Here is a 23,002-nt window from a genome sequence, read left to right as displayed (position 1 = left end):
TAATTAATTAATGGTGCATTAAGGTAAAGGTAAAGGGACCCCTGACCGTTAGGTACAGTCGTGGCCGACTCTGGGGTTGCGGCGCTCATCTCGCTTTATTGGCCGAGGGAGGCGGCGTACAGCTTCCAGGTCATGTGGCCAGCATGACTAAGACGCTTCTGGTGAACCAGTGGAAACGCCGTTTACCTTCCCGCCGGAGCAGTACCTATTTATCTACTTGCACTTTAACGTGCCTTTGAACTGCTAGGTTGGCAGGAGCAGGGACCGAGCAACGGGAGCTCACCCCGTTGTGGGGATTCGAACCGCCGACCTTCTGATTGGCAAGTCCTAGGCTCTGTGGTTTAACCCACAGCGTCACCCGCATCCTAATGGTGCATTAACAGGATACAAAAAACCCTAACATTTCCAAAATTGAACCAGAACGTCTCCAGCCGAAAAGATTCTCATGCCAATCCTTTGCATGCTTCCCTGGGAGTAAACCCTGCATGGAATCCATTTGCACTCACTTTGCAGCTGTAATTTTTTTTAAAAAAATATTATTAATAACTCTGTATTTAATTACAGTTCAATTTTTTTTAAAGCCCAAGCAGTTTACCAAAAAAAAAAAGGCATTCAAATTATTAATAAGCTGAAGCAGGTATTAAAAAGAACACGGTTCTAAAGTTAATTAAAAGGGGATTAAGAGACAAGTCAACTTGTACAGGTCAGCAGGCACCAGAAGGGAGTTTGCTTCTGAGTAGAACTTCAAAGGATTGGGCTCCAAATCCCACACTAGCTTCCGTATAAACTTCTCAAGCTGCTAGCGCTCAGTTCTAAAAACTCTCCACCTCTCCCCGGAACCAGCCTCCCCTGCAATTCACCTGTGATTTGGGGGAAGAGCTTAAAGCTGATGATAATAATAATAATAATAGGATCACCCCAACATTTCCACCTGGCAATATTCAGCCTGAGGACCCTACATGGCAGGGGCGTTGTACCCAAGTGGCTGATGCCACAGGAGTCTTATAAGGGAGCCTCTTCAGTTTCAACTCCGGCCAGGTGGGGGCGCCACCTTGCTGCCTGTTTGTTGCTCAGGTTTCCCCCACTTCTGATGCAGAGGTTCTGAACCCCTGCTTTGCTTTTAGACTTCACAGAATCAAAGAATTGCAGAGTTGAGAGGGACCACGAGAGTCATCTAGCTCAACCCCTTTCAAGGCAGGAATCTCGGTCTGACCCTTATGTTTCCCTCCCCTTATGATCTTGATTTATCAGCTACTTTTTTTAAATTGCATTTTAACCTGTATTTTAAATTGGGGTTTTGTTCTTTCTCTCCCCACCCCTCTTTCCCCACTATTTTGTTTTCACTTTGATTTTATTGGTGTTAGCCGCCCTGAGCTCTGGCCAGGGAGGGCGGGGTATAAATAAAATTTATTATTACTATTTATTATTATTTTGCCCAACACGGGGCTCGAACCCACAGCCCTGAGATTAAGAGCCTCCTGCTCTGACGACTCAGACAACACCCATGTCTTAAAAAAGGCGGGGGGCTTCCTTCCAGTGTGAGAAATTAAATTTGGGGGGGAAAGCTGTTTGCTGTTTGCAACTGTTGCACATCTTTGTATTAAAAATTAGGTTGTTAAAAAAATAATCTGCTTCCTGGGGGCACTTTTAAAGTTGGCTAAAAGGACGATCCTTTAAATACAAGACCCTTATATACAGTCAGACCGCTGCTCTATCTTGCTCAGTACAGTGGTACCTCGGTTTAAGTACTTAATTTGTTCTGGAGGTCTGTACTTAACCTGAAACTGTTCTTAACCAGAAGCACCACTTTAGCTAATGGGGCCTCCCGCTGCTGCTGCGCCGACGGAGCACGATTTCTGTTCTCATCCTGAAGCAAAGTTCTTAACCTGAAGCACTATTTCTGGGTTAGTGGAGTCTGTAACCTGAAGCGTATGTAACCTGAGGTACCACTGTATTGCCTATAATTATAATAATTATAATTATAATTTATTATTTATACCCCGCCCACCTGGCTGGGCTTCCCCAGCTACTCTGGGCGGCTTCCAACCAAATATTAAAATACAGTAATGTGTCAAACATTAAACGCTTCCCTAAAGAGGGCTGCCTTCAGATGTCTTCTAAAAGTCTGGTGCTGGTTGTTCCCTTTGACATCTGGTGGGATGCCTACACGGACTGGCAGCAGCTCTTCAGAGTTTCAGACATTGGGGTGGAGGTGGGCAAAAGCCGACACTCTTACCACTCGGCCACAGCTCTTGAAAACAAAGCAAGATTCTAGTCCTCATGGTCTGATTTAAAGAGGAATGTAGGAAGCTGCCTTTTGCAGCGTCAGAGCAGGGGATTGAACCCAAAGCCTTCTGCAGGCAGAAGCAGAGCTTCCCCTTTTGCAACACTGCTGTAAACACCCTGTTTTTAATCCCATGCACAACAACATGTATTTATCCACCCAACCGATTCATTCTTCCTCCTCCTCCACACAGAAGAGGCATGCAGATTGCTTCTGCCCGTGCGTCCGAAAAACACGGCCTGAGATTCAGAACGAAACTCAGATCCCTCCCGGCTTTACCTATGAAGCACGTGGATTCATCCGTTTCCCCGCCGTAAGCGATCTTCTGCCCTTCCAGGAGGCCCATGAGTCTCTTGAAATGGCGCTTGTTCACAATCCTCTCGTAGTCCGGGGATTTCTTCATGTCCTCGCCGTAAAATTCCTGCCGGGGGGGGGGGGGGAGGGTCAACAAGGCCACGTTGGCTCAGGGTGGCTGGGAGGGCTAGCCTCCTGGTTTTTTAAAATTTGTTTTCATTTTATTGACTATCTATCATCTATCTATCTATCTATCTATCTATCTATCTATCTATCTATCTATCTATAGTTTTTTAACATATCATTTTCAACAATAATTAAACATACTTTTATATCTTATACAATTTTTTGACTTCCATCAATCACATCTGAAAATTTTCCAATCTATTCACTTAATTTACATTTCTGACTTTCACTATTACATTTAAATCTCATAACTAATATCTCTGTTCTTTCTCTGCTTTGCAATATTTCATATGTTTCTCCTTACAAAACTTCTTGTGGTCCTAACTAGCCATTTAATTGACTTGTTAACAAGCAAGCAATCAGAAAAGGGTGGATGCAAGGAAAATAAGAGACTCAAAAACTTTAAACCGCAAAGCGTCACAGCCTTGGGGTTCCCAACGCCCTGGCATGACCATTCCAGGTCATTGGCTTAGAAATGTAATGGAACAATACGGTCGTACCTTAGATCCCCAACGCCTTGGTACTCGGACGTTTTGGCTCCCGAATGCTGCAAACCCGGAAGTGAGTGTTCTGGTTTGTGAAGGTTCTTTGGAACCTGAACGTCCGACGGGGCTTCCGATTGGCTGCAGGAACTTCCCGCAGCCAATCAGAAGCCGCGCTTTGGTTTCCGAATGTTTTGGAAGTCAAACGGACTTCCGGAACGTATTCCCTTTCGACTTCCAAGCTACGACTGTAAAGCCATGTATCCTTGATGGCACAAGGCTCCTGTGAACGAATTCTAACACCTCACCTTCAGCGTCTTCTTAACCGTCTCCACTATTTGGTTTTGGATGGACGGGTCGCACAGAATGTAGTCGGGGGCGATGCAGGTCTGGCCGCAATTCATGAATTTCCCCCATGTGATCCGCCTGCCGGGAAAAAGGAGGAGAGAGAGACCTAAGATCTAACGCCATGGACTAGTGTCTTGGGAGAGGTAAACCTTTCCAAAGGACGGTGGGGAGGGGATTTCGCTACTAAATCCTGTCTGGGCTACACCAAGACATTGCAGTGTTGAAAGAGAATCAATTGGCAATGTGCAGCCTTTCTAAGAGATCTAATAATTGCTGTTTGGAAGATTGCATCCTTTGGGGTTCCCCAGGGCCATAACTGTCAACGTTTCCCATTTTTTAAGGGAAATTCCCTTATTCCGAATAGGATTCCTTGCAAGAAAAGGAAAAAGTTGACAGCTATGCCCAGGGACGCGGGTGGCGCTGTGGGTTAAACCACAGAGCCTAGGACTTGCCGATCAGAAGGTCGGCAGTTCGAATCCCCGCGACGGGGTGAGCTCCCGTTGCTCGGTCCCTGCTCCTGCCAACCTAGCAGTTCAAAAGCACATCAAAGAGTAAGTAGATAAATAGGTACTGCTCCGGTGGGAAGGTAAACGGCGTTTCCATGCGCTGCTCTGGTTCGCCAGAAGCGGCTCAGTCATGCTGGCCACATGACCCGAAAGCTGTACGCCGGCTCCTGAGGCCAATAAAGCGAGATGAGCACCGCAATCCCAGAGTCGGCCACGACTGGACCTAATGGTCAGGGGTCCCTTTAACCTTTTTATGCCCAGGGCCTCACTCACCCACAATGGCACGCCAGCCAGGTCTGATGCACAACTGCAAAACCAACATGCTCTAGCATCAGGGATGGGGAACCCCAGGTTGAGAGGCCAGTTGTGGGCCTCTGGACTTCCCCGTCCGTTCCTCCTAAGTCTCCTGGGGCCAAACATCCTTTGCTGGAACCCCCATAAGTGTTTCTGCCTGGCTGGAGTGTAACCTCGAATTTGGATCACGCCTTCCACTCCCTTGGATGCAGAGAGAGAGAGCGTGTAGCGAAAAGCACATAGGTACAAATTCTTCCTCCTGCGCTGCCCACTTCTGGCATGCGTCGGGGGCCCAAAAAACCTTCCCCACCACAAAAGTCAGCTCAGATTTCCAGAATGCATCAGCTGTTATTTTATTTGAAAAGGGGAGGAGGAGGGAGAATTTGAACTTTGGCTCCCCTGCTCTCGATTGCTCAATGCAAGCCGATGATGCAAAATACATCCAAGCAGGTTAGAAGTAAACCAAGGTTCAGGAAAAGAGGCAGCCTATGTCATAACGCTGTGAACACCCATCATTGTGGCGTAACCACACATGGAATTTTCTACTGAGCCGGATTCAAGGCTTAGAACGAAGGGCAATTTCTCAGATCCCGCGAGCAAAGAGAAGAGGGCTGTTTCATCACTCATAGGGCGAAAGGCCAGGAGCCCAACAGCAGGTGGCGCCAGAGCAAAGCCAACTGATTCTAGTTTTGGTGCCTCCTACCTGCTGAGGTGGGACGCCGGTGGCGCTGTGGGTAAAAGCCTCAGCGCCTAGGGCTTGCCGATCGAAAGGTCGGCGGTTCGAATCCCCGCGGCGGGGTGCGCTCCCGCTGCTCGGTCCCAGCGCCTGCCAACCTAGCAGTTTGAAAGCACCCCTGGGTGCAAGTAGATAAATAGGGACCGCTTACCAGCGGGAAGGTAAACGGCGTTTCCGTGTGCTGCACTGGTTCGCCAGATGCATCTTGTCACACTGGCCATGTGACCCGGAAGTGTCTCCGGAAAGCGCTGGCCCCCGGCCTCTTGAGTGAGATGGGCGCACAACCCTAGAGTCTGTCAAGACTGGCCCGTACGGGCAGGGGTACCTTTACCTTTACCTTACCTGCTGAGGTCTACAAGGGAGGAAGGAGGAGGAAGGAGCTGATAGGCACGGCCCCCCAGGGGCTGGTTGGAAAAAAGGAGGCAGGCAGGAAGGAAAGCCAATAGGGGGCAGGCTGTGATTGGTGGGGGATCCAGCGGGGATCTCTCACATCATTCCCTTGCTTGGGAGGCTTCTGGCTAAAATCAACTCAGGCCCCAAATATCTGAAAGGCCAGCTCATTCCCTACAGGGCCTCTTGGGTGCAGAGATGAGCAGACAAGGCTCTCTAGATGGAAATGTAAGGAAAAGGAGGGGAATTTCTTCCATATGTGGTGGACTTGTACTAAGGTTAAAGCCTACTGGGATATGATATATAACGAACTGAAAAAGGTTTTAAAAAATACCTTTATTAAAAAACTAGAGGCGTTTTTGTTGGGTGTAATTGGAGAAGAAATTCCCCCCCAAAATATAAATTTATGTATGCTACCACAGCTACGAGGATACTTTTTGCCCAGAAATGGAAGCAGCAGGAACTCCCAACATTGGAAGAATGGCAGACTAAAATGATGGAATATGCAGAACTGGCGAAGCTGATGGGGAAGATACCAAACCAATGCGATGAGCTGTTTGAAAAGGACTGGAGTAAATTTATACAATATATGAGAGAACATTGTAAACATTTGAAAACGCTTGCCAGGTTTGAGTTAAAATATTTTGTAATGCTAATTTTTGGAATCTCTTTACAATTAATAAGGTAAACTTTATAAGCATGAAAGGAGGTAAATAGGTTGATACAGAAATGCTAAGTTGTAAGCGAATATTGATGAAAGCCAAGTAATGGGAGGGAGGGGAAGTTGAGGCTCAGTTTGAGCAAGACTATAGATGATGTTATGATTTTAAAGGACGGTGACTATGGTAAAAATAATGTAAACTCAATAAAAATTATTATTAAAAAAAAGAGAGAAGGCTCTCTAGAATAATAAGAGTTGGAGAGTTGGAAGGGACCCCAGGGTCATCTAGTCCAGCCCCCTGCAATGCAGGAATCTCAGCTAGATCATACATGACAGATGGCCATCCGACATCTGGAGCTGGCCTCAACTAGAGCCAGGGCTTTGTCGGCTGTGGCCCCGGCTTGGTGGAACGCTCTGTCATAAGAGACTAGGGCCCTGCGGGACTTGACATCTTTCCGCAGGGCCTGCAAGACGGAGCTGTTCCACCAGGCCTTTGGCCAGGGCACAGCCTGACCCCCTCCTTTGGTAATCCTCACAGAACTCTAGCCCAATAGTTGCCATTAATTAGATTTGAACTGATTTTAGAATGAATTGATTTTAGAATGTACAATATTCTAATTAAATGATTATGATTTTATGTAAACTGTGTTATTTTTACTGTTGTTAGCCGCTCTGAGCCCGGCTTCAGCTGGGGAGGGTGGGATATAATTTTTTATTAATTATTATTATTATTATTATTATTATTATTATTATTATTATTATATTACAGTGGTACCTCGGGTGAAGTACCTAATTCATTCTGGAGCTCCATTCTTAACCTGAAACTGCTCTTAACCTGAAGCACCACTTTAGCTAATGGGGCCTCCTGCTGCCGCCACACGATTTCTGTTCTCATCCTGAAGCAAAGTTCTTAAGCCGGAGTACTATTTCTGGGTCAGCGGAGTCTGTAACCTGAAGCGTATGTAACCTGAAGCACCTGTAACCCGAGGTACCACTGTATAATAATTATATTAATTATTATTATTATATATAATATTATTATTATCTCCATAAAAACCTCCAAGGAAGGGGAGTCCACAACTTCCTGAGGGAGACCATTCCACTGTCAAACAGCCCTTGCATTCAGAAAGTTCTTCCAGATGTTTAGTCGGAACCATTCTTGTAACTTGGATCCATTGGTCCAAATCCTGCCGTCCACAGCAGGAGAAAACAAACTCAAGCCACCTTCCATGTGACAAGCTTTGAGATCAAAGCTTTCCAAACTCATTAGTGTGTAGGCGGGCCATGCAATTGCGCTCCACCCGGGGCTGGAAAGGGATTAGATTAATCTCCGGTTCGCTAGTAAAACTGAATTACTGTGTGGCGAAATGATGTGCACCTATAAAGTGTGTCAAAGCATGAAGCTTGGAAAGCTCTGCTTTAGCTATTGAAAGCTCCACCTTGTCAATAGCCTTCTTAAATTGGGGCACCCTAGATTTGGACACAGGGAGGCGGGTAGTGCTGTGCATTAAACCACAAAGTAGGACTTGCTGATCAGAAGGTCGGCGGTTCGAATCCCCGCCACGGGGTGAGCTCCCGTTGCTCGGTCCCTGCTCCTGCCAACCTAGCAGTTCGAAAGCACGTCAGAGTGCAAGTAGATAAATAGGTACCACTCCTGCGGGAAGGTAAACGGCGTTTCCGTGCGCTGCTCTGGTTCGCCAGAAGCTGCTTAGTCATGCTGGCCACATGACCTGGAAGCTGTACACCGGCTCCTGAGGCCAATAAAGCGAGATGAGCACCGCAACCCCAGAGTCGGTCACGACTGGACCTGATGGTCAGGGGTCCCTTTACCTTTACCTAGATTTGGACACAGGACTCCAGGTGTGGTCTGACCAAGGCAGAAGAGAGTGATAACATTTACTTCCCTAGATGTGGACACTCGACTTCTGTTGATGCAGCCTAGAATAGCATTAGCCTTTTTTGCTGCTGCATCACACAGCGGACTCATGTTCAGCTTGTGGTCCACTAAGACCCCGAGATCTTGGTTGTTCCTCCACCCACAGAGCCTTGACGGGTGGCGGCTCAGCGGGAGAGGGACTTCTTTGCAGCGGCCCCTAAGCTGTGGAATACTCACTCCACAGAGGTCTATCTGGCATCTTCATTATACAGCTTTCAGAAAACGCTGAAGACGCTCCTCTTTAATCTGCTTTTTTGACGCCTGAGTTGCCTGATTTTAGGACCCACCTTATAGCTTATTGTTGCGAAGAAATTTAAGGACTATTTGAATAAATACTGTAATATAAAAAATTAGAAGTTACTTGAAAGTACCAAACAGGCCTAGGATTAAATGAGGATTTAATTAAATAAATGGGATTTAGAACAGTAAGAAAAGTGAATAAGAGTTGGAAATATTTTTGTTTAAAAATGATGTTGGAAAGCTGTTACATGCAGCCACAAGGAAATTCAGAAGGAAGGGACTTGAGGAAGTCAATCTACAATGTAAACAAAACTGGATATGGGATTAAGATTACATTTTTATTATTACTGTTGTGGTTTTGTATTGTATTGTTTTTTCTTTGGTATGCTTTTCTGTTTTTGTTAATGTTGTATGTGTTATAATTGTGAAAATTTAATAAAAAAATTGAAAATATATATATATTTATATCTTATGGCTGCAAGCTGTTTTACATGGTGTGGTTTTTTTTTCCATAAAAAGAAAAAGTCTAATGCCTTGTGGGATCTCTTTGGGAGAAGAAAAGGCTCAGGAGAAAACACTAAGATGGTTTGATGGCGCCTTGTACGTCTCCTTCTGGCAACTCCTGCTGCCAAGCTGGTGCCAAACATCTTGCTCTGCTTTCCTTTGGATCACATCAGCGAGGGTGAGGGGGGTGTCTTGTCGTCTGGGCAGCCCAGCACCCCCAGACACACTGCCCAGACTTGCACCCCAGAGAGATCACTTCATTGCTTGCCTGCGAGCGCTCCAACTGGAGAACAGCCTTTGCCAAAGCTAGAGACCACATAACACCAGTCTTGAAAGACCTACATTGGCTCCCAGTACATTTCTGAACACAATTCAAAGTGCTGGTGTTGACCTTTAAAGCCCTAAACGGCCTCGGCCCAGTATACCTGAAGGAGCGTCTCCACCTCCATTGTTCTGCCCGGACTCTGAGGTCCAGCGCCGAGGGCCTTCTGGTGGTTCCCTCATTGCGAGAAGCCAAGTTACAGTGAACCAGGCAGAGGGCCTTCTCGGTGGCGGCGCCCGCCCTGTGGAGCGCCCTCCCATCAGATGTCAAAGAGATAAACAACTACCTGACATTTAGAAGACATCTGAAGGCAGCCCTGTTCAGGGAAGTTTTTAATCTTTGTTGGAAGCCGCCCAGAGTGGCTGGGGAAACCCAGCCAGATAGGCGGGGTACAAATAATAAATTATTATTATTAAAAGGTGTCATGGGCTTTGAAGACACTCGAACTCAGGACGCAAGGGAGAAACGTGCTAAGAGGAAGGCACCTTTGGCAAACCTTCATCGTGATGAACTCCTGCCCGGAAACCAATGTCCCCACTGTGGAAGGATGTGTGGGTCCAGAATTGGCCTCCACAGTCACTTACGGACTCATTGTTAAAACCGTGTTTATGGAAGACAATCTTACTTGCCTACAAGGGATCGCCAAAGAAGAAGAAAAAGACTAATGCAGTGGTTGACTTCACCCCCAGAGGCACACTCCATTGTCTCTCAGGACAGACGGATGCCGACAGCATTTTAATGCTGGAACCTGCCCTGGGATGTCGGGTTGATGGCCGGGTAATAAAAAAATTAGAAATAATAAAGTATATTGGAATTGCCCAAGAAATATGTAAGACTGTTTTTGTATGCTGCAACTGCAGCTAGAATTTTGCTGGCTTAAAACTGGAAACTACAAGAAGTACCGACAGTGGAGGAATGGCAGATGAAGATGATGGATTTTTGGGAGCTGGCCGACCTGACCAGAAGAGTCCGTGACCAGAAGGAGGAGGAACATCAAGAGGAATGGAAGAAATTTAAAGACTATTTAGCTAAATATGTTAAGATACCATAAATAGAACTACCTGCGAGTACCAAATAAGCCTAGGAGTGAAATATGTGATGTGGTAAAATACCAAGTTAAAGTTAAAATGAAAAGAAAGAAAGATGTGAATTGCCCAAGTAAATTTTATGTGAAAATAGCTTTGGAAAACTGCTACAATGGACTACAAGGAAACTCAGCTAGGGGGATCTGAGGAAGTCATTTAACAATGTGAACAAAAATGGAACTATCAGATTTTGGATAAGTGTTTGTTTGTTTGTTTATGTTTTTTGTTTGTTATATATTTGGAAAACTAATAAAAAATTTTGAAAAAAATATATAGTTAAAGCTATGGTTTTCCCAGTAGTGATGTATGGAAGTGAAAGCTGGACCATAAAGAAGGCTGATCGCCAAAGAATGGATGCTTTTGAATTATGGTGCTGGAGGAGACTCTTGAGAGTCCCATGGACTGCAAGAAGATCAAACCTCTCCATTCTTAAGGAAATCAGCCCTGAGTGCTCACTGGAAGGACAGATCCTGAAGCTGAGGCTCCAAGACTTTGGCCACCTCATGAGAAGAGAAGACTCCCTGGAAAAGACCCTGATGTTGGGAAAGATGGAGGGCACAAGGAGAAGGGGACGACAGAGGACGAGATGGTGGGACAGTGTTCTCAGCATGAGTTTGACCAAACTGCGGGAGGCAGTGGAAGACAGGAGTGCCTGGCGTTCTCTGGTCCAGGGGTCACAAAGAGTCGGACATGAATAAATGACTAAACAACAACAACAATTACAGATGGGCTGTGAATGGACCCTGAGCTGCAGAACCATGGCAGCACTGGCTCAAGCACAGAGCGACCCATTGCAGAGCTCACCTGCACGCCATGTCGATATCGCAGTTTTTGTCGATGTAACAAGGGCTCTTCCCTCCCAGCTCGAGAGTGACAGGCGTCAGGTGCTTGGCGGCAGCCTCCATGACGATTTTCCCCACTGTGCTGTTGCCTGTGTAGAGGATGTGGTCGAACCGCTGCTTCAGCAGCTCTGTGGTCTCCGGAACGCCCCCGTTGACGACCGGGAACAGGTCCTGGCAGGGAACGCAGAACAGAAGCGTGGCTTAGAACAGCTCGACTCCCATAAGAGCGAGGGGAGCGGGTGGGGAAATAAAGTTCATGTTGCTTTTAGCTGGAATTTAGGGACAATGCCAGGTTGGGGCAGGGATTTGATTTTGTTTGCGCTGAAAGGCATACATGATTTGCATTTCCAGAAGCAGAAGCGCAAGACGCCAGATTGTCCAATGAGCATCGTCCATGGAAATGCACAGCCCAGGGCAAAGCGTGCAGAGAAAAGCATATGAATAACATGCAAAACACTCAGATCAGATTTGGGAAAGCTGGTTTGCAAAAACGGGGATATTAGGACAAATTGCATACCAAAATGTGCACAGGGGGTAGAATTTAAGAGTCAAATGCTAACGAATCTTCGTGCACATTTAGAACAAACGAACTCTTGGAGAATTGTGGAGAACTGAATGTGCAATTTTCTCGTTTGCAGATGCTTCGTTAATTTCTATTTCACATTCAAGCAAGAGCAGCGATATGCAGAGTGCCAAGTGCAGAGGGCACTCCAGCATGTTGGAAACTGCTTTTGGAGCTCAGTACGGTAGGCACAAACAAAAGACAAAATAAAATACGTAACTGTTGGATTTTGAAGCCTGACCTCAGCATAAGACGCATCCAGATTGGCTAGTCAAACCGGATCGTCAAACCGGTTGCAGCTTTTTAGCAACCCACGCCAAAGTGCACCTGCCTTCGGCTTCACGGTCCTAAGTACCAGTTTAAAGACAGGGCTGGGAAACTGTTTCTCAGCCCAAGGGCCTCATTCCCTCCCAGGCAACAATCCAGGGGCCGCACGCCAAAAGAGCCGGGCAGGAGAAAGAGGGAAAGCAGAGAAACGGCAGAGATCCTCCTCTTTGGTTCAAAGGGGCTGTGTTGCAACTGTGCAGGTCAGAGGTTTCCAAACAGCAAGAGGCTTTATCACAGCCCAGGGGCACATCCCAGCCAGGACCGGAACGAGGGGGCCAAGCATGACTTCGGAAAGATCCCGGGGGCCAGAGAGAGAGGCCTGTGGGCCAGATTTGGCCCCTGAGTCCTAGGCTCCCCACCCCTGGCTTAAAATGGCAGCTGTTTACAAAGGCTGTCAAGGCGAGCATTTGGGGGCTCATTAATCTTGGCGCTATTCCCTCTATGGTTGTTATTCAAACTGTCGTTTCACTATTTAATTGTTTCTTCCTGGTTTTATGTTGCTAATGCTGCTACAGGCTGCTATCTTATGTACTGTTTTGCTATCAGTCGGAGCAGATGGTTTTACACGTGACAGAGGGTGTGGAAAGGCTTCTTTCAGAAGTAAATAAAACAGAAGTATGCTTCTGGGGGGAAGAGTATGTAATAATTACATATGTAATTACTAATATTATTATAGTATTTGCTGGACTTCATTGCTCTCTGATGTGGCCAATTTAAACTGTGCTGGAGAAGAGGTGGGAATGTCTCCCGACGCCGACTGTGGCAGCCTTCGTCGACCCGGCGCCCTCCAAATATTGCCGAACTACAACTCCCATCAGGCACGGCCGCAATGGCAGCTGGGAGTTGTAGTATGGCAAAACATCTGGAGGATATGGAGCGTTATGGCGGCGTCGCTTTTCCCCGGCGAAGAATTTGCAACGGTCAACATGCCCTTAACAAAACAAAGCACAGAACACGCACTCTTCCACCCGCAGAGAAATTAAGCGCTTCTGGATCACAAATCTGACGCCAAGCCGGGAGATTGGGCTTACCTTGTCCAGGTACTGAGGGAGGATTTCTTCAAAGAGCTTGGCCGTGTGTTCGCTGACCTCGGACGGCTTAAGCACGACAGCGTTCCCTGGAAGATTCGAGGAAGGGGATATTTGTTCAAAAGTGCAGGAAGAGGGAAAGGAGGAGCGGTTGGCTGCTAGTCGCGATGGCTGTGCTATACCCCAAAGATCAGAGGCCCCTGAATACCAGCCGCTGGGGAACACAAGGAGGACAGGGGGCCTGCTGAGCTCAGGATGGGAAGCTGCCTTAGACCCAGCCATACCACTGGCCTATCTAGCCCAGTATTGTCGACACTGGCCGGCAGCAGCTCTCAGACACAGGGCAACTCCCAGCTGCAACTGGTGATGCTGGAGTTGGAACCTGGGACCTTCTGCAGGCCAGACAGGAGCTCTGCCGCTGCCCTACATCCCTATCTAAGCAAGGAGGCCAGGACAAGGTGTTTCTTTAGCGTGATCCAGCGGCCAGGCTCTGGAGAAAAGGGGACCCCCACCCGGGTTTTCAGGACAAGCAGTTTTGTGGGCTGCAAACACCGCAGGACCACAGCTCAGGCAGAACCACAGGAGTCAGGAGAGGGAATGACGGCCGCAATCATAAACCCGTGGGTCGGCCCCACTGAACTGAGCAAATCTTTATCCCTGCAAAGGCTTCTCTTGCCTCCCGTTCGGACCGAGCTTTTCCCAGCGCTGTGGTTTTCGTGCCTCCAAACAGCTCTCTGTCCTCATGAGGACTTGAAACATTCCCCCTACTCCCAGGCCTGGGATTTAAAAGGTTCTCTACCCCCTGAGCCGCACCGACGGAAGAACCGCCCACTTACCTGCGGCGATGGCCCCAATGAGCGGCTGTATGACGAGGATGAAAGGGTAGTTCCATGCCCCGATGACCAGGACCACGCCCAGCGGCTCACGGTGGATGTAGGTCTCGTCAGTCATCGTCATAATGGTCTTCTCCACATACTGAGGGGCGGCCCATTCAGGGAGTTTGTCCACCATCAGAGAAATCTCACCCAGAGCGCCCATAATCTCGTAGGTAAAAGCGTTGAGATCATTCTGTCCGGGAGCCAAGAGGAGGTGGCATGTATTAAGAACAATCGGCAACCACAATAATCTCGTACATTTCATCGTATTAATAATAAGAATAGTAAACCGGCAACCAAGCCACATATTGTTTTATTTCTTAAATCTATACCCCAAGCTTTCCTCCCAAAGGAGACCAGAGCAGCATTAATATTAGTATTATTTAATATATTATCTGCTTATTATTATTATTTTTACTAGCCAGTAACCAAGCCCAAGGAAGGGACGTGGGTGGCGCTGTGGGTTAAACCACAGAGCCTAGGGCTTGCCGATTAGAAGGTCAGCGGTTCGAATCCCCACGACGGGGTGAGCTCCCGTTGCTCGGTCCCTGCTCCTGCCAACCTAGCAGTTCGAAAGCACGTCAAAGGGCAAGTAGATAAATAGGCACTGCTCCGGCGGGAAGGTAAACTGTGTTTCCGTGTGCTGCTTTGGTTCGCCAGAAGCGGCTTAGGCATGCTGGCCACATGACCCGGAAGCTGTATGCCGGCTCCCTCGGCCAATAAAGTGAGATGAGTGCCGCAACCCCAGAGTCAGCTATGACTGGACCTAATGGTCAGAGGTCCCTTTACCTTTTAACCAAGCCCAAAGAAGAAAGGGGAGGATCAATAACATGGGATGGGGGATAGCTGGCTTCACAGCAGTGCATGTGAAAAGGATCTAGGGGTTTTAGTGGACCACAAGCTGAACATGAGCCCACTGTGTGATGCAGCAGCAAAAAAGGCTAACGCTATTCCTGACTGCATCACCTGAAGTCTAGTGTCCAGACCAAGGGAAGGAATGGTACCGCTCTCTTCTGCCTTGGTCAGACCACACCTGGAATACTGTGTCCAGTTCTGGGCGCCCCAGTTTAAGAAGGATGTTGACAAGCTGGAAGGTGGGCAGAGGAGATTGAGGGTCTGGAAACCAAGCCTGATGAGGAAGTCGGGGATGTTTAGCCTAAGGTTACCAGATTTTTTTCAATAAATCTGGGGACACTTTTCAACTTCCATGGATTTTGTATGGGGACTGATTTGTAAATCCGGGGACTGTCCCTGGGAAACGGGGACATCTGGTGACCTTAGTTTAGCCTGAAAAAGAGGAGACTGGGAGGAGATATGATACTCCCTGCATCCCCAAATATTATAGTAATTTTGGAACAGATGAAGTTTCCATTTTGTCTTCAAGGGCTGCCCCACGTGGAGAGCCTTGCAGCAGCCCAATCTTGAGGTTGTTCTTGTTATAATTCCCCCCCCAAAAAAAAAATTATTGGTTTTCTCTTATAATACACAAACACAGAAAAAAACATTACATTTAATACAACATAAAAACTTAACAACAATAAAAACGCAAAAGATAAAAGTAGAATCCCCCCCCCTTCTTATACCCTGGTATATTTACATTGCTAGAAGACTTCCTCGACACCTTCCAATATGAATTTCATCATAACACATATTTAGCAGTTCCCAATTTCATATCTGTAACATCAATATCCTCTTTCACTCTTGTTGTAATTTATTACTTGCCCTTCACCCCCACGACAACTTCCAGACTAGATTGCTGCAATGAGCCCCATGCAGGCTGCCCTCAAAGAGAACTTGGAAACATCAACTGGTCCAAAATTATGATGATTATTTTAACTTATTCCCCGCCCTGCACTCCAAGGTGCTGGGGGAGGCTAGCAACACCTTGGAACACAGAACAGTTTTAAAACTTACAATAAAAAAGTACAATCATAGAAAATAGGGGGGTCCCCAAACATTCCCCCCGGGACCCTGTTGCCAGAGAGCCCTGGCCTCAGATTTCCCCCCCACCCAACAATTCATAGAACGGTAGAATTGGAAGGGACCCCCAGAGGCCATCCAGCCCAACCCCCCTCCAATGCAGGAATCACAGCTACAGAATCCCCAACGGGCGCTATAGGAAGACACGGCCAGTGCACAACAGACCTTGTGGAGGTCTGCCATGAGGGCTGCCGTGATTTCTTTCTCCTTCTCCTTTATCATCTTCTTGAGGGCCAACAGCTGCTGGATTCTGAACTCCAAGGGCCGTGTCTTCCCTGTGTTGAAAGCCGCCCTGGCCCGCTCCACGGCTAGCTTGATTTTCTCCATGGCTGCTGTGAGGCACCTGCAGGGGAGACAGAAAGGTTTGGATCTGCCGACGCAGAGGAGGTCCCTTGAAAGCCGACTGCTCAACTTGACACAGATTTCGGAGAGCCTAACCGGAGAGGAAAGGGAAAAGGGCAGGCTCTCTGTTGGCTCGGGGTCAGGAGAAAGCCCCAACGCCCCTTCCAAAGCCAAGCCTTGCTCCTGGGTTTACGAGGCACATGTGGTTTCTGTCACACCCGCTCCTGAATAAATTGAATCCAGGCGACATGCCCTCCCCCTCCAGTCACCTGCTGGTCCAAACTGGTTTCCCAGCAAACCTGTGGGTTTAGAATGTCAGAACGACCCAGAAACATTTCACAAGGCACAAGTCAGCAGGAGGGCTTATTCGTTGCATTAGACTCCCATCTTTTTCTCCCAGGAGGAGCCCCCTCAGTTAATCCCTACGACAACCCTGTGAGGCAGGTGAAGAGGCTGCGACTGACTCCAAGGTCCCCCAAAAGAGCTTCTTGACCGAGTGGGGGATTCAAACCCTGATCTCCCAGGTCCTAGTCATGTGCTCCAACCACTACACCACACTGCCTTCCTGGAGTCTTCCTCCTATGGGGCAGCTCTATAAATTAAGTAGGCAAACAAATATGCGGGAAACCAAATGCTCACTTGGAGCAGGATCTGAAATATTCCCCTTGAAGCTTGAATTTTTTTTAAATTCTGGATTGTTTGAGTGCTTTAATGTGTTGCAAACTAGGGAAAGCTGTCCTTGGTGAATTCCTGCCTGTCCTGCAGCTGCTTAAACACACATCCACTGCAAGCCCCGCCCCCTCCCAAAAAAGCACGCATCTCCCTTACCCCCCTCCCGTGTCCGTCTGGACGCGGCTCCCCAGAGTTGACATCTTCCCCAACCCTTCCAGGCGCGGACTTCCGCCTTCCGGTCCTGAGGGCGACCTCGACCCACTTCCGGTCCCGGACAAGCCCCTCCCCCAGCACGTGCGTCTGTTGATGCTCAATGTTGATTTTCCACCCCTCGGCAAAAAAAACTTCACGGAAGCAGCCCCCGTCCCCGCAGCTCATACAGTACATTTAAAATCAATGCAAAATCCACAAAAGCTTAATCAACTGGCATTTATCAATTAGCATTTATTAATTAGTAATGTCGAATTATTATTATTATTATTAAGAATGCTACAGTTTATTAAAGGCACGGTGAAACTACGTGCAACCCAAACCTAGTCACGTTTGCTCAGAAGTAAATCTCCCCCGTGTTCAATGGAGTTTACGCCCAAATAAGCGTGTCCAAGATGAATCCTAAAAACGAATTTACTTGGGAGTAAGCCCCACTGAACAAAGGGGGATTTTTACTTCCCAGTAAAGCGACATAGGATCGGGTTGAACTGCATCGCTCTCCTCAGGAGGCAAATCACACCTACCCCGCAAAAAAGCCAGCGCAAACCTAGCTATGTCTACTCGGGTGTAAATCCTTTTTAATTAAACGGGGCGGGGGAACAACTCCCAGGTAAGTGGGGTTACGATTGCAGTCAAATATACCTTCCCTGGGTAGATGAAAGGTAAAAAGTTGACACCTTCTCTTCTCCCACTTTGCTCCTGGGCTTCTAACAGCAACCAGACAGGTAGATATCCACCAGGTTAAGCTTTCCCACTATTCCACGTCAGGCAAAGTTTTACCCAGTTTTGAGGGCTGTTAAAAGTAGGTGAGTAGAGTTTGGAATAGAGGGTGTCAGTTTTAAGAGGGGAGAGCCCAGAGGGAACTGAACACCCCCCCCTCCAAAAAAAGGGAATATATGCAACAGGAAAATGTATAGGGTTCAAATGCATATCTTTATGAGGGTGCACCTTATGCCTGAGTAGACTGGGCAAAGTCCACCAGGGTTGGTTTTTCTCCTGCAAAAATGGCTGTGTAGGGAGTGTTGTAAACAAAAATTGCCCTTTTCCCCTATGGGGTAGCCAAGAGCCCATATAGAGTCCTTACGTAGGTTCCCTATTGGTAGGAGAAAATAACAGAGGCCAACCAGAGAATATTGAGAAGCAAAGCAGCTAGTAAGCTTGATCTTTATTGATCTGTTGCAACAGGGTGCTCCCCTCACCCGCAGGAAAGGAGGAGGAACCCAGAACAATGGCGCGCAAGGCCTTATAAAGACTTTTGAAATTGCCACCCTGTGGATCAAGACCACCCCCAGATACATCATACCTACATCACAGAAAAGGCGGTCTAAAACAGAAATTTGAATGTTGTTTTTCCTGTTTGCCAGGTTATCCGATTGCCTTTCCTGATAGTCTAACACCCATTAAGATGGTGATTAATCAATTCCTGAGACAATGGAAAGGCTCCCTGACCCCCTCCACCCCACAGGGAAAACATTTGCTCAGTTTAGGAATCAAAATGGTTTCAGGTCGGTCTTCCTGTGCTGATCTATGTACGTGCTTGGTTGGTACACTTATGAACATTACCATATATCTAAGACCTCAAAATTCCTATCACAGGAGAAGCCACACCTGTTGAACTGTGGCCTGTGTTGTGGATGTTCAGGGCAGTTTTTACTCGAACAAAAGTTGACTTCACTGGACTGTAAATTAAGCAGGCTTCGAGAGAAGCACCCCCTGGCCTTTGCTTTACCAGTGCGTAAAAATTAAGTCACGTTCTCACAAGGAAAAAAGCATGTCTGCGTTGTCAGGGCTAAATGTCTGCTTCGGCAGCAAGAACAAGGTGTTTGTGGCCAAGGCTGAGTTTTTCCTGCACAAATGCATTCTTAATGCAGAATAATCATCTGAATCAGCGGATAGTAATCTAAGTAAGCAGGTTTTCCTGACTATACAGTTTCACACTGTAGCAGGAACGCCCCCCCAATCATTCAGTTTGTACAAACTTCACACACACACACACACACACACACACACAACATACGCTACGCTTCTGTTATAAATTCATAGAAAATCAACCATACATCAGATTTGCACTGTTCCACTTTTATTTTACTCCATGAAGGAAGGAAGGACTACAAAATGGGGAAGGTTTGATACAGGCCAGCCATAATCCCTTGAACATACCAGTACATACACAGGAGCCCTGCCCAGTTGCTATGCCAACCCTGATGGTCCTAGACAGAAGACCATCAAGATCACAAAGAACTTGCATATGGGAGTGGATTCAGCACAGACTGGAACAAAGGACAATGATCAGCTCTTCCCTCTGGGGGCAGGAAACTGCAAACTCCCCTCTGTCACCTGGAAAATACTCATGGGGAGGGGGAAAGGGGGAACCAGCCAGGTGACAGGACACTCAGGTTACCACCACAACTCCTCCCTCAACCCCTCCTTTCTGTGATGTACCGGTATGTATCTGAGGGGTGGTCTTAGGTTACACCTCTTCTGTGATGTATGTATGATGTTTCTGGGGGTGGTCTTGATCTACAGGGTGGCAATTTCAAAAGTCTTTATAAGGCCATGCACACCATTTTTCTGGGTCCTTCCTCTCTCCTGCAAGTGAGGGGAACACCCTGTTGCAACAGTTCAATAAAGGCCAAGCCTACAGGCTGCTGTTTTGCTCCAAGTTATCCTGGTTGGTGTCTTTTTGTCCAAGGGAGCCCTCGGATTTTTCCGGTAACAACACCCTTTTTGTACATCTCTTCATGTGTAAGCAACTTGCCCCTGTATATGCAATCAATACTTTATGCGCCACACCCACCAAATTAAAAATAAAATCACCCCTGCTAATGGATGACCAATGTGGCAAATATCCATGGTCAAAGGTAACAAACAGCCAGATAATGTGGTTGGCGGATTGGGAACGCCAAGAAGAGTATCGGCCACCTGATTAGACTCGCTAACCTTTGCTCGTATTATTTCCTTGATAACACAGCCTGGAATGGCGCCTGCTTTGGTATCCAGCAAGGAAAAAAACATGCACTGGATCATCACATCATTAACACTTTGAATTTCTCGTATTAATGGAAGCTCTCAAAGGGCCTTCTATGTAGCTTTGTGGCTCAATGTAGTCATTGCCTTCCTTCTGGTGGAGACCAGCCTGTCTGGGGAAGCCATGCGGGCCCCGATCCTTCACAAATCATTCCCCAGCTGCACTGCCGCTTTATTGGGCGGGGGGGCAGCAGCCTGACAGACCCACACTTTTACTCTTTCAAGCGCTTCGGAATTTATGGCAATTTTCACTACCCCAGGACAATATTCTTAATTTCTTTTTAAAACCATTTTAAGAAATGCAAACATCCATGTAGCTTCACAGATAAACTTCTGAAAAGCTGCAGGGAAGAAACAGCAAAATATAAAACGCCATCCACCCACTACCCTGGTCCACAGAAAGCAACCAAAATACTATGCTCTAAGGTGCTGTTGGCTGCAGGGATATATGAGCATCTCACGTAAGTGAGCCAAGCCACACAGGAGGAAGGCAAACCTCTGTTCCTCAACAAAGTTACTAGCTATTTTGCTGCTGGGAGTACAGCAATGGCCCTCCAGATGCTGTTAAGACTCCAGCTTCCGCCCAGCGCACCCCCCCCCCCCCAATTTAGGAATGATGGGTCTGGCAAGATCTGGGGTGTAAACTCTCCGCTCCAGAAAAAGCACCAGTTCAGATCCTGGGGATGCGGCAAAAAAACCGTGCTCAGATGACCTGATTGATTCCCTGTTTATGGGGACAAAGGGTAGCAGCTGAACTTTGCAAGCCTAGGGATACCTAAAGGTAAAGATAAAGGGACCCCTGACCATTAGGTCCAGTCGTGGACGACTCTGGGCTTGCGGCGCTCATCTCGCTTTACTGGCCGAGGGAGCTGGCGTCATGTGGCCATGTGGCCAGCATGACTAAGCCACTTCTGGCGAACCAGAGCAGCGCACAGAAACGCTGTTTACCTTCCCGCCGGAGTGGTACCTATTTATCTACTTGCACTTTGACGTGCCTTCGAACTGCTAGGTTGGCAGGAGCAGGGACCGAGCAACGGGAGCTCACCCCGTCGCGGGGATTCAAACTGCCGACCTTCTGATTGGCAAGTCCTAGGCTCTGTGGTTTAACCCACAGCGCCACCCGCATCCCTGGGATCCCTACTCAGGAGTAAATCTTGCCGCTTACCATGGGCGTAGCCAGGATTTTTGTTGAGGCAGCAGAACCACCGTTTGCTATGTATTTTTATTTATTTTTATTTATTTAGAGGGGGGCATCTGCCCCTCCCTGCTCCCCCAGCTACGCAGCCTTCTTCCCCCCCCCCCAACGGCTTAATAGCACACTCCTGGGCCTGTTTACTCAGGAGTAACTGCCAGTGGGTACAATGGGGCTCAATCCCAAATAAGTGCAGGAACACATTTCCAGCGAAGGCAGTGGGGTGCTTGCTTCAAGTTCTGGGAAAGAATGGATAGGGACAATTGCAGCTCAGTACTGCCTGCACTGACTGGCAGCAGCTCTCCAGGATTTCAGAGAAGGGGGCATCCCCAGTCCAAGCTGGAGACGCCAGGGACTGAACCTGGGCAGGGCAGATGCTCAACCACTGCGTTACAGCCCTTCCTCTACAAATAAAACAAGATTCCAGTCCTCATGGTTGAATTAAACAGGAACCCAGGAAGCTGCCTTAAACTGAGTTGGATCATTGGTCCATCTAGCTCCATACTGCCCACACTGACTGGCAGCAGCTGCCCAGGGTTTCAGGCAGGGGCACATGCCCACCCTGACCCGATTGAACCCGGGACCTTTTACATGCAAAGTAGCTGCTCTGCTGACCCAGCCATTTCTGGAAGGCCCAGTCTTGGCATAAGAAACACCCTTGTTTCTTCACATCGTAACTCTCTCTTTTTCTTGGCTCTGAGTTTTGGCCTTCTAAACAAAAACAAAGTCAACAGAAATCTCTTCCGACCCAAGGTTCCTCTCTCGGATCCACCCTCCCTTTATATTTTGAATAAAAAAACAAAAACCAAACCCGAAACCCAACTTTGCTAAGTGGAAAGAATTTTCCACCCAGGCAACCGTTGCAAGAAAAATAAATCTGACGAGATTCCCCCTTAAAAATCACACTTCCTCGCCCTTGCGAAACGACCCACAAACCACACGAGCAGCAACACTTTCCCTGCTTTATCCAGGCAAACAAACCCTTAATTTTAACATTTGCAAAGAGAGATGAAGGTTACCTTTCAGGCAAGAGCTACTTTTAAGGGTTCGGCTGGGTTGTGTACCAGTCCGTAGAAAACAGACCTAGTTCCTCCACCCCTGACACCAGCCTTGAAAGAAAAGCCTCAGCCCTCCCACTGCAGGAAATTTGGATGCGAGCCCAGGACTGACATCTGTACCGTATTCTCATTAAAACAGCATGCATGGGAAAAAAGAAAAACAGAACGAGGGCAACTTGTTTTTCTCCCCACAGTGACGGGGGAAATGGGTACAGTGGTTGTCAATTCTGGCATTCAGAAGCATCACATTCCAGCCTGCCACCTGCTTTGGGGGTTTCCTGGCTGAAATGTTCGTCCTAAAGTTAAGGGGGCAGCTTGAATCCCCACACCTCAAGAGAGGTGATATCACAGGAGTTTAACAAATTATGTCCAGTCTTGGAGAATGCGGATTTTCTTCTTCCTCCCTGGTAACACTAGAACGTGTGGGACCCAAGGAAGCCGAATGTTGGGAGATTTGGGGCAAGAGAAAAGAAAGTCGTTCTCCACACAGTTCAACTGTGGAACTCACTGCCACAAGATGTAGCTTTAAGAGAGAATTAGACCGATTGGTGGAGGATAAAGACCTATCTTTCAGCGGATACTAGTCATGACGGGTATGTTCTTCCTCCACAAACAGACA

At 47.6% G+C, this 23,002-nt stretch overlaps 1 protein-coding gene across 4 annotated transcripts in view; it reads right to left on the bottom strand.

Moving 5' to 3' along the window:
* Nucleotides 1-22,470, bottom strand: part of LOC128403188 (aldehyde dehydrogenase family 3 member A2-like) — a 34,047-nt gene extending 11,577 nt beyond the window's left edge. For 2 of the 4 annotated variants that reach the window (XM_053367860.1, XM_053367858.1), the window contains exons 1-6: nt 16,048-16,225; nt 13,864-14,095; nt 13,031-13,116; nt 11,073-11,281; nt 3,555-3,672; nt 2,564-2,705 (exon numbers count right to left, since the gene is read on the bottom strand). In XM_053367860.1, the coding sequence (XP_053223835.1) occupies nt 2,564-2,705; nt 3,555-3,672; nt 11,073-11,281; nt 13,031-13,116; nt 13,864-14,095; nt 16,048-16,209 (949 nt within the window). In that variant the 5' untranslated portion in view covers nt 16,210-16,225. Of the gene's footprint in view, nt 1-2,563; nt 2,706-3,554; nt 3,673-11,072; nt 11,282-13,030; nt 13,117-13,863; nt 14,096-16,047; nt 16,226-17,052; nt 17,152-22,344 lie in introns of those variants that run through there. The other 2 variants (XM_053367859.1, XM_053367857.1) reach the window with 2 other exon arrangements.
* Between the last annotated feature and the right edge of the window lie 532 nt (nt 22,471-23,002).

The sequence above is a fragment of the Podarcis raffonei genome, chromosome 15 (genome assembly GCF_027172205.1).
Source record: "Podarcis raffonei isolate rPodRaf1 chromosome 15, rPodRaf1.pri, whole genome shotgun sequence".
NCBI lineage: Eukaryota > Metazoa > Chordata > Lepidosauria > Squamata > Lacertidae > Podarcis > Podarcis raffonei.
The sequence above is the reverse complement of the archived record's forward strand: the minus strand, read 5'-3'. Positions and strand labels throughout refer to the sequence as shown.